This window comes from Perca fluviatilis, chromosome 21 (assembly GCF_010015445.1).
Source record: "Perca fluviatilis chromosome 21, GENO_Pfluv_1.0, whole genome shotgun sequence".
Lineage (NCBI taxonomy): Eukaryota > Metazoa > Chordata > Actinopteri > Perciformes > Percidae > Perca > Perca fluviatilis.
In genome coordinates this window covers 15445536-15461516 of record NC_053132.1, presented here as the reverse complement: position 1 = coordinate 15461516, position 15981 = coordinate 15445536, and the positions used below count along the sequence as shown (strand labels likewise).

General features: G+C 44.3%; 1 protein-coding gene across 1 annotated transcript in view; it reads left to right on the top strand.

Annotated features, from left to right (window-relative positions):
* Positions 1 to 15981, top strand: part of LOC120551617 (protocadherin-15-like) — a 196036-nt gene that overhangs the window by 95490 nt on the left and 84565 nt on the right. Inside the window, exons 17-19 of the mRNA XM_039789112.1 lie at positions 4150 to 4282; positions 4425 to 4504; positions 12306 to 12399. Of these exons, the coding sequence (XP_039645046.1) occupies positions 4150 to 4282; positions 4425 to 4504; positions 12306 to 12399 (307 nt within the window). The remainder of the gene's footprint in view (positions 1 to 4149; positions 4283 to 4424; positions 4505 to 12305; positions 12400 to 15981) is intronic.

Here is a 15981-nt window from a genome sequence, read left to right as displayed (position 1 = left end):
AATCCGGCTCCTCTGGCACCAACTACAGTCTGTAGTGCGATTTGCAAAAATCCACCCTGTTCAGACGCACCAATCAGGGCCAGGGGGGGTGTCTCCCTGCTCATGCACACGCATTCATTCTCCCTTGTGGGGGGAGGGGCTTAGGAGACTGTTTGGGCTTTAGCAGAAAGGGGGGGAGGGACTGAGAAGTTGTCGATGTTCATAAGTCCTGGATCTTCACAATCCTACCTACAGCACCTTTAAGAAGTGTTAGTAATGACCAACAGGCCAGCTGACAGTCTTGCCTGGGCCCGGGACGAGATCTTAGATGGGCCCCCCCCTCGCGGCCAGATCTCTCCTTTTCCCTTGCTCTTCCTCTCCTCACATCTCTCACTGAAATTAAGTGTGTAATCAGTCTCTGATCCATCCTGCTCAGACTCTCCGACAGGGCAGCGAGCCCCCCCGCATCACTCTCTCTTTACGGGTAGTATCTGTCCCGGAGGCAGCGCCCCCCATCACTCTCTGTCACCTGACTGCAGCTGGATCTCTCTCTGTCTCATCCTTACTGATGGAGCTACCAAACTCAACTGTTTCTGTCAAAGTTAACGTGTTGTGTCAGGCTTTTATACAAGCTAATGGACGTTAACATTAGAGCTGGCCTGTTACGTTACGTTACATGACTCGTAAACGTTGGCTGCGCTGGTTCTTACCTTGCTCTACGTTGACAGTTCCAGCTTCACCGTCACCACTTTTTTTTAAATATTTGTTTAGAAAATCTCTAAGGCCTCTATTTCCTTCTTCTCTTTTCTTTCCTTTTCCGAGCTCCGGACTTGTGCTGACCGGACATTTTGAGCGTACTGAACTTCAAATCAAGTGACAATATCAAATTTTGATCAGAGGCCAAACCATTTTTATGTTGGGGGTGGGGGGGTTCTTGACCACCATTTCCAGGACAATTAGGAAGAAAACAAATAAAACGCTTTTATGTAATTCAAATATTATGCTACATATTTTTTTCCACAAATAGGCCTATTTAAAAAAAAGATTTTTAATTCTTCCATAATTTAATGAGGGCCCAGTTCTGGGCCCCCCCCCCTACTGTGGGCCCGGGACAACAGACCCGTTTGTCCCCCCCTATCGGCGGGCCTGATGACCAATTTGACAAAATTTACGATTGGAATTATACTATCAAGGTAGAAGAGTGGTACACTATTTCAATGTGACATTTTCAGCCAGATTATGTTCTGTGAGCCACTGTTATTTTCATGTGAGCCAGCATCAGGCCTCAACACTTCCTTTGAAAAGGCAGGAGCGAAATAATTCAATATATTTAAACCTGTAAACCTCACTGACCCACTGGTGCGCCAGTCAATGCAAACTCATGCTGTGCAGCCAAACACTGTCCAAACTCAAATGATTATTTTAGATTCAAGTGGTGATCCTCAAATGTTCTAAGTAAAAATGGCTAAATAAGCCTAGACTATTCCCATGTGATGGCTGTTAATGCCTCTAAAAAACACCTTAAACATTTAACTCAATATACAGCTTCTATAAAGAGTTTGAAAGCTGATCATCTATAGACAGTGTGTTGCACACTGATACAGTGTTGAATATGACTATTCGTATGACTTTAAAGCTACTTGATGAAAAGGTGGCAACTGTATGTAAAGGGGTTTTTGATATAATAATATGAATATTAAATATACTATATTGTAGTTTTGTTCTTTACCTCTGTGGAAAGGTTAAAAATATATTTTCCTTTTAGATATGAGACTTATCTTAATAGGTCTGGGGGTACAGCTGCTCAATGAATTTATTTCTATTTCTTTTTATTTTGTTCTCTTTCCTTTGATTAATGCAATTTTTCAGTGGTGTAATATACAACAAGGAAAAAAATGTCCCACAAAGTATCCTGTTCTATTGTCTACACAAAGTCGTGCTCCCTGCCAATGGAGCGTTTTATTTTGAAGTCATTATTGAGAGTCCCAGCTCTCTTGCATCTTGTTCCTTTGGGAAGGTGGTGTCAAGGATCAAAATACATGACTGAATTATCTCAAATAAATGGTATAGTAGATGCCAACTCTGTTTCCAGTAGGGTCATATTTGAATTTGCAGTTAGTACATTGTTATATCCCAATTATGTAATGCAGTCAATTTGCCATAGGGCTGTAGTCCTCTACACGAGACAATTTGAGCCAGGTAATCGAATATATTAAGAAAGAAAAACTGACACAAGGACACAAGCTATTTACAGTACAGCGCTGGAAATAAACAGCTCTGTCAATTGTAGGTCATTATGGTGACATGCTGTTTTTGGAATAAGTGTTAAGCTGATTAAAAAATGTCAGGGAATACAGCTTATTGAACAGCCAAAGCTATTTATCAGAGTGGAAGTAAACATTGTGTAATTAAGACTTCATAGTTCAAATACATTTTCTCTTGGTGTCATCCCCTCCTTAATTAGAAACTCAATGTAACTGCCTTTTTTTTCCCTTAATTTACCTTTAAGGCTATTGTTTTTTTACAAAACCTTTATTTATGTAATTCCCTCTTGAAACATTTTCATCAAGTGTCCTTACCTGTTAAGGCATTTCTGAATCCACTTCTCATCCACAGTTGATTTTATTATCCTTGTTCTACAACTTTACTTAATAGTCATCTCTATAATCACTGCATTCATTCTTAAATTCAGTTCTGGACATCTGTACAAACCCCTTTATATTATTAATTCTAATATGATTAGGACTGGGTATCTTTCAAACATTTTCAATACCGATATTGGTACCATTACTTCAATATCTGTTCCTGAACTTTTTTTTTCGATACCAATTTTATAAAATCCATTTTAAGTGAGCCCCGTCTCTGTGCGTAAACATAGTTTTTCCTGCATGCCTCTACGACTTGTAACGTTAGACAGCCAATCACAAGCATTATTAGATCTTCGTACAAGCATGCTGCATGCTCATTGGCTCACTGACACTGATGACACCTACGCCTTAGGTATTGAAATTTGGTATTGAATGACATGGCATTTTTCAATACTAGATACTATTGAGGCAATTCTGTCGGTGCCTAACAGTATCAAAGTTCGGTACCCAGCCTAAATATGATATTACAGGTTTATGTGTTCTAGTGCAGGGCTCATCTATAAATAACGGATGGGATTCTAAAGGAATAATACTGCCCTAACAAGATAGTGCCACTCTATGGACCTTTTTAACAGCAGACATTTTGACTTAGTCATAGTAGGAAAAGCACAGCTGAAATTGATAACCTTAACGATGGCTCAGTTCCATCAAGTGTCCCAGTAAGCTGTTTCAGTGAGTCAGCATGCACAATACCAGGGCCTCTCCTAAGTGGAATGCAGCCATCATTAATGGTTTTGAATACACCTGTGCTTTTCCTACTATGACATGTCAACATGTCTGCCGTGAAAAAGGTCTATTTATTAAAATGAATTAATATAAAGATTAAAGGATTGTGAAGATCCAGATCCTTCTCAGTCCCTCCCCCCCCTTTCTGCTAAAGCCCAAACAGTTTCCTAAGCCCCTCCCCCAACGAGGGAGAATGAATGCGTGTGCATGAGCAGTGATTGATTTTTTATTTTTTATTACCAGCTTCATATAGTTCTACTGGAACATAGGGTCAGTTTCAGCAAATATGACAGAAAGTTAGTTTTATAAGTCTTACTTACTGCATCTTTAAGGTTTTGTCTCAGCAAAACAGCACTAGCCTCTACATGAATAAATCATTAAAATATCAGGATAGGTTTGTCAAAATGCACCATAGAAAACGTTAAGCCCTGCAAAAAGACGTTTGTAAAAGCCCAGCAGTCGAGCACTGTCTAGTCTCTTTGCCACTCACACTGTTGTTGGCTTCACTCTCCTATCGATTAGTTAAACACAGCATGAAGTGCAAAGAAACAAACACTGGCCAGCCGCTCTTCAATTAAATAATAGACCATTCACCCTCCTGACACTGCGCTTTTACCCACTATCCTCTTGTGGTGCCCTCCAGCTCTTCTCTTCCTTCTTCTCTTCTCTCATCCCTCTCCAACATGACACATTATCTGCTTCTCTCTTACAGGCTGTTTCTCTATCTGTCTTTGTAATCTCTCTCTCTGTCCTGTCCGCCTTACCCTATTCTCTCCTTCTCATTCTCTCTCCTTAGGTCATCCATTACTACGGTATATATTGAAGTTTTGCCCCCAAACAACCAGAGCCCTCCACGGTTCCCGCGGCAACAATACAGCCTGGAGATCAGTGAAGCTATGAGAACTGGAGCTACACTGCTTAATCTGCAGGTACACTCAGACTCTATATACCACAGGTTTTCACCTCCACAGCTCCTTACATATGAACTCAATAGCTACCCCCTTATCCACACCACCCATGTTCAATTATGTTAATTTAATTTTTAAACTGGATGTTTTTGCACTTTTTAAGGCAGTGGATCGGGAGAGGGACACCATCACCTACAAAATCCACAGCGGAGACCTTCATGGACATTTTGCACTACAGCAGGAGTAAGCACACACACACACACACACACACACACACACACACACACACACACACACACACACACACACACACACACACACACACACACACACACACACACACACACACACACACACACACACACACACACACACACACACCATTATGTTTGATCAAAACTGGAGCATGTTGAAGTTAGTATCTTCAGAAACTAAAGCAGTACCCTTTTTCTTTTTTGGGCATGTGTATATGTGCATACTGTACAAGTATGGCATTACACAAGTATGTAGTAAAAGTCTGTGTCTGCATGCGTTGAAAGCAGATTAAATGATATCATTCAGGGCTTGGGCTCTGCCGAGGGCTTCACATTAACACACCAATACACACCACACATACACACAGACACACACACACACACACACACGTACTGACACTGAGGGCTTTTGTTGTATTTATTCATTTATTGCTCATTAAAAATGCATTTCTTATGCTGGAGAAAGATCCTATCTACATTTCTAGAGAGAGGAGGCAAGAGAGAAACAAAGGAGAGTATGGTGAAAGACTGCAAAAGAAGGGGCAGAATTATAAGGATGGAAGGATAGATATAAAAGAGAGAGAGTAAGAGATAAGAGAGGAGGGCAGGGACGGAGTAAAAGATGGACAAACTGTTAGAGAGAGCTGGGAGGGAAACGATGAACAAGAGTGATGGACAAATGAGGATTAAGAATAAAAGAAAAGAACTAAGTAACGTCCCCTGCATAGTAATCCATAACAGCAACGATTAAAATGAATAGAAGAGCTTAAATTTCTGCATTCTAGAAGTATCTGAAGGGTTCTGTTGGATATTGTGAAATCTCTAAATATGTGCCAAAATGTGTCTGTGCCTTAGCTGTGCTATGTGCATTATGGCACTATGAAGACTAGCCAAGTTTTTCTTTTCCACCACACAAGTGCAACATGCCGTGCAGCTCATATTGGCACAGGACTGAGTGATTTTTTTATTGCCTTTGTGCAGAGTTTGGCTCAGTTAAATGCTCTAGTCTATACTCTATGCCCATTGATGGAACACACCCTTATGGCCAAAAGATTCAGATTAGTTTAATAAAGAAATAAAAGGGCCAGCATCAGTGCAGGAAGCAAGTTATGAGCTTTGAGAAGGTTCATCTCCATTTGATGAATACATGTGAATTATCCTGGTTGAGAGCAAAAGGCGTGCGAAGAAAATGTGTCAAAATTTGTGGTGTAAATGAGAAAGCAAGATGTGTATGTGTGCGCACGCGAGCTTGTGTGCGCATGTACACACACATGCGCGTTCACAGACTTTGCTTTTCATGAATCATCTATAAATATAAATGAAATGTTTTTTAGTTTGTTTGAAAAAATAAACTCCGTTTCACATCTTTCCTCTGTAGACCACTTAACATCTGCACAAACACACACACACACACACACACACACACACACACACACACACACACACACACACACACACACACACACACACACATGCACTCTGTCAATATTTGGAGAACATTTGCATTTCATATGGTCTCTAATTCATGAAAGTAGCTTGAATTAAAAACACTTCAATCATTATGTAAATCTTCACTTGGCAAATAAAAATGTGTAATCAATTAAGGCCAACATCAAATGTTTCTGCTGGTTTTTGATTGGTCAGAAGCAGTGACGGACTGGGAAAAAAAAACGGCCCTGGCATTTCCACCCACCAGCGGCCCACCGCAGATAGAATTTTTGACGCACGAAAAGAACACGCACTTTTGATAGCCCCAGCGATGGTGAACGTAAACTCCCATGCTATAAACAACTGCACCAAAACATAGACTTATAAAAAAAAAAGAATAAATCATCAGAGCCAGCCGCTCCATAATAATATAATATTCTGAAGTAGCCAAACTTACTGTACTACATTCCCTCCTGCAGCACTGGTCTCCATCTCTGTTGCTTCTGGTAATCCACATTCAGACCCACAGCACGCTTGTTGTTCTGTGTTGGTTAGCTAGTTCCATAGATTCGTTATCCATGTCTATCTCTTCATCCTCCTCTTGCTCGTTTTGTTCTTCCTCTTCCTCATATTCCTCACTGCCCTATCTCTCTCCCTGGTGTGCTGGCTCAGTTCTATATCGTATAGGCTTCGCCCTCTAAGCCACGCTATGGGTTTATCCCTTCGCGCATGCGCAGTCGTGAAGATTTTCTTTCCCGCCCTTGCGTGCCGCACGGGCTTCAACTACGTCCGCAATTACTGTATAAAAACAGGGCGGACCCGTTGCTCTGCTCCCACTTTTTCTTCAAGCAAGAGCAGTTATGAAGAAGGTAATAAAGACTACCAGCTCCAGCGGCGTCCGCCTCTGCCCCTCCTTCGAGGCCGGCTACATCTTCTCGCCGGACCTCCACCCCCGCTGCGAGACCTGCCTCGGCGCCTCTCACGCGGCGCAAAGCTCTCACCCGAAGCCCTCCTCCGCCCCGTTCTCCGCCTGCCTTCTAAAGAGCTTCAACGGCGGGCGGACGCTTTTCTGGCCTTTGAGGTTGACAGAGAGGGGGATGGCAGCTGGGCGGACCGACGCGACACCGTCGACGCCCTGGAACCGCTGGAAGAGAGCGTCTTCGACGGGCACGAGTCCAATGACTCGTCTCCCCCGAACGACGACTCTCTCACCGGTTTTCCTTCCTCCCCACTGGGAGGACTGGATCTGGAGACAGGGATCGCTGCCTTTCCGCTACGGCTCTCCCAGTCTCCAGAACGGCCAGGGGCACCGCGTCAGCGGTCTTCCCCTCTGCCGCAGGTGGCTCCACCCTCCACCACCAAGGCTCTTTTTATGGACCTGCTGGAGATCATAAAACGGGCGGCGGACCAGAGGGGCATAGCGCTTCCAGCGGAGCCTCCAACCCTCTCTTCCGGCCTCCTGAGCGGTGACATCTACTCTCAGGAGCCGCCGTCCAAACGGGCCCCACTCTGGCCGCGCTTCACGGAGCTTCGGCCGTTCGTGGAGGAGGCTCTCTCTCAGCCAGGGAAACTGAAGGCGCCAGTCTCGCGCTATGCCCCGTTCACACAGGATCATGGCGACACAGAGGCAGGCTTTCCTTCGGTCCCCCCTCTGGAGCAGAGCCTGGCGTCGATCCTGCTTCTGAAGGCTACCTTCTTCGGCCACCGGAAGCCGACCCCCCCCCGTCCCCCCAGGACCAGGTTTGCGCCCAAGTCACTGACCGGTCTCACCAGTGTGCGGCCCAGGGCTTAGCGGCGCAAAACAACATAGCCTTGCTAGCCTCCGCCGTCTCCGCCATGGCCACCAACCCGGAGGCGCTTCCTCCGGAGCTAGCCACGGAGATCGGCAAGGCTATGACCGCCATCCTCACCCTCACCACGGTGACCACGGTGGCCACGGTGGCGTTGTCGAGGATCCAGGCGTGGCAGACTGTGGCCCAGCGAAATATCTGGCTCCACATGTCACAGCTACCCACGGAAGTCAGGCGCGAGCTTCTGTACGGTCCCATAGCTCCCGATGGACTATTTGGATCTCGTCTACAGACAGCCACTTCCCACCTCCACCAGGCAGCCGAAGAAGCGGAGCGGCTACGGCTGCTTGGCTCCTGGAAGGCGGTGCCTCAACAACAGCGCCACCGCTCCACCAACCGCCATAAGAGGAAACGCCCCACAGCCTCTGCTGCGGCTGCGCCCCCCCGCCTGCCCCACCGCAGCGACAGCCGGCCCCCGACCGACAGGCTTCACGGGGCCGGAGGATCATGAAGGCAGCTCCCACCTGGTCTAACCCGGCCCCGGAGCCACCCACCAAGCAGCGGCGACGGTGGCAATGACGGGGCGCGGGGAATGTCTGTCCTCCCACGGTTGAAAACCGGAAACACAACGGCCCTTTTAAGGGCCACTCAAGTCTTTCTAAAGAGCAGTTTCCCCTCAACCTAGCAGCCCTTGTTCCCAATGAACATTACGCTGATATGACAGATGTTCCCCACACAAGCACACACCAGGTCACCGCTGCACCGCTCTCTCACTATGCAGACAGCGGGAGCAGACGCCATGCCGCTACACTTAGCGCTGTTCATTTCTCCGCCTTCCCCTGGCTATGCCAGCGGGACGAGGACGACGATGACCCGCCACCCTTTCGACAGGGCCCTACCATGGGCTGGGCGACACGTTCTACCCACGTCTCGCCCAGCGGCGGGACGGGCTCTGCGCTTCCTGCTAGCTATGTCTGTGAACAACACACAGACATGCGCGCGCCGGCTTTCAGAGCACAGCGCGGCATGGATCAGACTGACACACATTGACTCGTGGATGTCAAAACTGATATCACGGGGCTACACACTCCAGTTCGCCTCCCCCCCGCCTCGCTTTGTGGGCGTGTTGGAGACAACTGTGTCGTCCTGGGTGGAATCAGACGCCATGACGTCAGAATTACGGGAACTGCTGTCAAAGAGAGCAATTTCCGAGTTCCTCCGGGGGAGGAGAACAAGGGTTTTTACTCCCGATACTTTCTCACTCCAAAAAAGTCAGGCGGGTTTCGCCCCATCCTCGACCTGTCCCAGTTCAACCGGTGCGTCATGGTACGTCCATTCCACATGCTGACTATCAAACATGTGTTGGAATGCGTGCGCCACCAAGAGTGGTTTACATCCGTGGATCTGAAAGACGCTTACTTTCACATCCAAGTCATCCCCAGACACAGGAAATTCCTGCGCTTCTTTTTCCAAGGGGCTCACTTTCAGTACAACCGACTGCCATTCGGTTACTCACTGGCCCCTCGCACTTTTTCCAAGTGCATGGAGACGGCACTTCAGCCGTTGTGGAAAAAAGGCGTCAGAGTCCTGTTTTATCTGGACGATTTGGTCATCCTGGCTCCCTCTTGGGAAACGGCGGCGCTACACACCGTGTCAGTCCTGCAGCACCTGCAGACACTCGGTTTCGCCATAAACTGGCAGAAAAGCGCATTGGTTCCCTCACAATCGATAGTTTATCTGGGCGTAGTGCTAAACTCGATTGTTATGAGGGCCAAGCTGTCAACGCCGAGGCAAGATGCGCTGCTTTCTCTCCTGTCGCGCATCACGCCCCGCGCAAAGGTGTCAGCGCTGTCTATCATGCGCCTTCTTGGCATGATGTCCGCGGGCTACATGGTAGTACCCCTGGGGCTTCTCCACATGAGAAAAATCCAGAGGTGGTTCCTTCGTCAGCGCGTCGACCTCATACGCCACAAGGGGCAAATGCTGACTATTCCTCCCTCTCTGCAGTCAGACCTGTCACACTGGGGAAACCCCCAGACCCTGTCAGCTGGGGTTCCCCTGGGCAGAGTGACGCAGGCAAGACACATAAAGACGCACACGCAGTCTACTCGGGTCTACTTGATTCTGTCTTGAAATTCCCAGAACGCATTGCTTCATTTTAACTTGTTCAAACAAATATTAAAATAAAAGAAATGCAGGTATTTCAAACCATGCACGTTTACGTTTTTGAACATCTGATCTGAATAAATAATTCTGCTACAAAACAATACAGACTGATGTAAAAGTTCGTGACTGTAGAGGGTAACCATGACTGTGATATTGAGAGACTCCTGATATCGGGTGATGATTCAGAAATTATGTAGGGAGACCTCAAAGATGACGCACCAGTCCGATGATTACAAATCAAGTGCAGCTTTATTCAAACAGTGAACAAACTTTCATGACACTGGGACAACCATGAGCATACAGACACGTCTGCCCAAGGATGAACCACATGTACATCATAGTGAATACCTTTTAAACTGTTTTGTGCTTACACAGCACGACATCTATTTCAGTGCACAAGTTTTACTCTTAAACTACACCTTTTGTATCGATGCTCTAATAGATTCCCACATTCCTGGCTCCAATTGCTCTGTGTGAAAGTTGTACCCAAACTCATAATAGATTTACACATTCTTGTGGGTGAAGGTTGTCCCCAGACTAACCTTCTTGTGTGGTACACTTACATACAAGATATAAAATACATTTGAAACATGTAGGCTGAAATATCAAACCTATCAACTCTATGTGGTATAAATACAAATCAGATTTGGATAAATTTGGCTATCACTTGGCAAAGGAACTTTGTTATTGATGCTTGAAAGGGGGCCGAGAGAAATTATAAGTGGCCGCATGGCTGTGACAATCATGCGTCTCTCTGATTGGCCGGCCCAAACGGCCCATGAGGGCCTGCGGCCCCTCTGGCATCTGCCCAAATGCCAGATTACCAGTCCGTCACTGGTCAGAAGTCTTAGACAGGCTGCACTGAAGCTGTTGATCTTCTAGGGTAAATTTTTACTTATGTGTTAATCATTTGCCCTTAAATCTGACTTTTATCTTTTTAGTTCTGTTTGGACATTTCTGATTGGTGAATTGTATTAAATAAATAACTTGAGTCTGAGATTATATGACTAGTGAACCATACTAATAATTCACAGATTTATATATATATATATATATATATATATATATATATATATATATATATATATATATATATATATAAAAAAACATAGTTATTTACCAATAAACCTATATATTGATGATATTAGAGCTTTTTTTAAATCACTATTGGCCAGTAAAATATAATGATGTCTCTATTTAATTGATTGTAATTAATTCATGTTCAGATTCTGATAAGATCATACTGTAGTTTTTAGGTATTTTGCATTCAACCTCTTTATTTTGGTTAAAAAACAAGACTGTTCCCAGCAACTACTGTTTTTTATGGCACATCACTGTCTTAGCCATTATAGCAACAGCAGCACACAAGAAGCCATTTCTCAGTATCATTGTGGGTAAGGTGATAGGTACAGTATGAGACATCATCTGCATCAGCACAGTACCTATAATCCTAATAAAAATACACGTCTGGGTGTTAAGGCTTTTTTGCAGTGGTTATTAGTGTTGTCAGTTGTCTGACAATTTATCTCCAATGTGGTGTATATACAGAGGAATATGCATTTTAAGAAAACAGACAGGTTTGTAAATTGTTGCCATGATCGAGAGTTAGCATATAAACTACTTTAAAGGTCCCATGACATGGTGCTCTTTGGATGCTTTTATATAGGCCTTAGTGGTCCCCTAATACTGTATCTGAAGTCTCTTTCCCGAAATTCAGCCTTGGTGCAGAATTACAGCCACTAGAGCCAGTCCCACAGTGAGCTTTCCTTAGGATGTGCCTTTTCTGTGTCTGTAGCAATTGAGGAGGAGAGAGGGGGGGGCAAGGTGGAGGGTGGGGGTGTGGCCTTGACCTACTGCCACTTTGCTCATTTGAAAGCCATGATGTCTCTCTCTCATGGGTGGGCCAAATTCTCTGGGCGGGCAAAGCAGAGAAAGGGGAGGTAACCTTGCTCCTTATGACCTCATAAGGAGCAAGATTCCAGATCGGCCCATCTGAGCTTTCATTTTCTCAAAGGCAGAGCAGGATACCGAGGGCTCGGTTTACACCTATCGCCATTTCTAGCCACTGTGGGACCATAGGCAGGCTGGGGGAACTCATATTAATCTTAAAAAACCTCATAAAGTGACATTTTCATGCCATGGGACCTTTAAAATGGCTGGAAGAATCAGCAAGAGAATGATCAACAGGGTAAACAATCAACAACTTTTGAATGGAAACATCTGAAACAGTATCGTGGGTATGAAATCAACTCATGCTATGCCACAGTATTCTTTTTTGGTGTTTTTGCTCCTCTTGGTCCTCTTGTATTTTTTCTTATTGTACTCTGTTTGTTATTTTCCTGTTCTGATCCATTTTAAGCTCATACCTAGCGGGTTAACAGGACTCTATGTGTGTTCTTTCTCCAGTACAGGGTATTTGGTCCTGGACAAGCCTCTGGACAGGGAGGCTCTGGATTATTATACCCTGGTGGTCACAGCCTCAGACGGACACCCAGATGGGGTAATTAACTGTTTGTCTTTACTTAAGTTGTTTCACATCCCCAATGGAATTAAACCGAATGGCTGCCAGGAGGGAAACTAAATCCGTCACAGTGAAATGCCACAAACAACAGCTGTGGCATTATGTGAAAGGAGGGATGTCCGAGGAAATTTTTTGAAAAATGGCCTTCAAATGTTTGTTTACAACTTTTACGGTCAAATGTGATGGAGAAGATCTTCTACCATGAAAGTGTTCATTAACAAAACACTTTAATCGTATACACACCAAGTAAACAGTTATCCACTGATTTACACTTTTCAACTGACCACTGATACTGCTATCTTTAAAAAAAAAAAAGTATACATATTAAGCCTGTCATTGTTATTGGATCACACCGTGTCTCGACGAAAGACAACCGATACTATGTCCTCACTGAGCTGGCTATATTGGAAAGGCAGCTTTTGTCTCCATTTTGGCTGCCTGTCCACACTTAGCCGGCTTTTTGTTTTTGTTTCTTTCTTTGACATTTTAATATGTCAGTATATCTGATCACAAAATACATGTTTTGTCATTAAAGAGTAACTTTACACCACCTGAACATTATGTTTGTGCTCACCTCCAGTGGTTTAAATCCTCACCTTGCATGCTGCAGAAATGTACAGGTGTACCACAGCCATCAGTGATGCTGGTTGTAATCGGAGGTTAAACAGGCTTAATGTTCAGAATGGAAGACGTTTAACCAGCTGAGGGACTCGACAGAGTAACTAGACTATGACTACTCAACGTCTTACGAGATGTTGAGTGTGATCTGCAGTTTCTTATTTGCCAACTGTGGAAGAACCTAAAAATCCTGCAAACTGGCAATCACTTGTGCACACTTTATGTATGATGTTTCAGTCCTCAGACGTTCATCAGGTAAAATTATTATTTCACTCTTGTCAGAGTTTGTGATCTGATTCTCGAATGCAGAAACGTTGTAGTAAGTGTTATTTTCCCATCTGAAAGATATAAGAGGAATGTAATGAAGTGGCTTCTTAATTGTTTTGGCATTTCAATGCAAATGGAGCACTTGACGTTCCTATGCATGTTGTTTTCACACATGAACTGTGGCTTAGTGTGGATGGAGTCTGAATAAACAGGAATGTAACTACATAAAATGGCTAAAAAAAACACATTTTATTTGCGGCAAGAGCTGTTTTGTAAAGATGGAGTGTGTGCCCTTCCTCACTTTCTCACTTACCTAATTGATCGCAGGTCATCAGAGTCACTCTCTCTATCTCTCTCTGTTTGTGTTCTTCTTGGCTTTCCTTTTTTAAAAGTCAAATCTACAGATGCTCTCACATGAAAGTCAAAACTCTTTCTTTTTTCTCTACTCCTATGGCTTTCAACAATTTCCCTTTCTAGCTTCTCTTCTCCCCCTCATCATCCATCTGTTAGTCTAGCATTAAAATAAGTTTGTCTCCTCCTCCTCTTCACTGACTCCCCTACCCCACATGTCAATTACGCAAAAGGTAAGGTTTAAGGTCCCTTTGAGAAGAGAAAATGCTGATTTGAATACTCTGACCTTCTCTCTCACGCACACCCTCGCACACAAGAGAATAACAAGTGGGAGGAAATGAGAGAGATTGAGGAAGGGAGAGAGATGTGGGAGGTGTTCAGGGGGCCCTTTTTACCTTAACAATTGTACTGTGTGTTCATGCACAATTCTTAAAAGGACTCTTGACACATACACACTCACAGACATGCACACTTATACTTAGTAAATTGCTCCCTGAACCTTGACAATTAGTGTATTATCTTTGTGCCCCAAAGGTCTTTAAGTCAGAAAATGGCTAAAAGTAGTTTGGACATTTTTCTGCTTGACACTCCATTATCTTTGGAACAAGCAGAGAAAAGAGAGAGTGCGAGAAGGTGTATGAGAAAGGAATGGCATGAGCTACACTGAGAGACAGAAGGGAAGACAAGGAAAGAAAGAAATAGAAAAAGGAGAAAGGGAAGATTCGGGTGTAGTTGCTTTATACAGGACCATTAATCAGCATCACTCTAAAGGCCTTGGGTTGTCTTCATATGCGTGTGCACACACACACACACACACACACACACACACACACACACACACGTCTGTGTCCCCTATTATTAAACGTCCCGTTGCGAGAGTGTCAGACTACAAAGTGCCTAATTGGCTATTTGGCCAGTGAATCCATCATACTGCCACAGATTGAGGGCCCTACAAGCTGGTGCAGTAAACCAAGCTAGTAAGGACACTGTGCATTGTAGGATGCAACTTAAACTTCGGTGAGGACAGTGTGCTGTTTTCAAATGGAGAATAAGGCCATTGTTTTTCTTTTTTTTTCTTAATTTGAACAAATCCCATGAAAAGACCAACAAACAATGTGTTGTTCAGTGTGCCAATGTGCTTGCCTGATGTGGTCATACTCAGATTCTAGTCAGAATATGAACTTCCCGACCTCGAATGTTGTGGTCGCGGCTAAGTTCGGCCGGCATCCAGGCTACCGATGTGCTGCAATAGCAAAAATATTGTCACATGTATCTTTTAATTGCAACAACACAAAGCAAGCACAGTTTGGTAACATTTTACCACCTTAAACAGCTAACACTATGAATAGTCACATGAACATGTAAAATATGTATTGATTGATTAGTTCCACATCTTTTAATCATATTGGTAATATGAAAAATACAGTAATACAGATACAATGCATGTAGAGTATACATCTGAAACCTTAAGAATATGGTGGCTCCATATTTGGGTGGGTGTTAAACTTTGGCAGGTGGCCATGCTATCAGCAAGATGAGAACTGTGAGATGTGCGGTTATCATAAATGATGTGCTTAGAGCCCCCACGGTGCAAAATGGAGCTTACTGCATCTCCTTCTCTTTCTGTGTGTGTGTGTGTGTGTGTGTGTGTGTGTGTGTGTGTGTGTGTGTGTGTGTGTGTGTGTGTGTGTGTGTGTGTGTGTGTGTGTGTGTGTGTGTGTGTGTCTGTGTGTCTGTCTGTCTGTCTGTCTGTCTGTCTGTCTGTCTGTTCTGTCTGTCTGTTTTTTTGTCTGTCTGTCTTTTTTGTCTGTCTGTGTTGTCTGTCTGTCTGTCTGTCTGTCTGTCTGTCTGTCTGTTTTGTCTTTTTTCTGTCTGTCTGTCTGTTGTTCTGTTTTGTTGTCTGTCTGTCTGTCTGTCTGTCTGTGTCTGTGTTTGCCAGCACTGCTCACAGCCTTTGTTTTTATTATATCAGAGCGTATTCCACTTTACATATACTGGCATTTGGATAAACTGTTTAGTCAACTGTGAGCTCTTAACCTCAAATTACTTGCATCACTGTGTGCCCAGCCAACCTCAATAGCCTGTTGTCACCTCTGGGATTGTCACTCTCCCACACACAAAAGTCCACACACGCTGCTTTTTCTCTTTTCATCCCACTGTTGAGAATCAGTAAGCTCTCTCACTTTCCACCTCCTCCCAGTTCCCTTCTTTAAAAGTCAAATCATCGATCTCTCTCTCTCTCTCTCTCTCTCTCTCTCTCTCTCTCTCTCTCTCTCTCTCTCTCTCTTCTGCTCTCATGAAATTCAAATTAAGAAATGTGTTGAC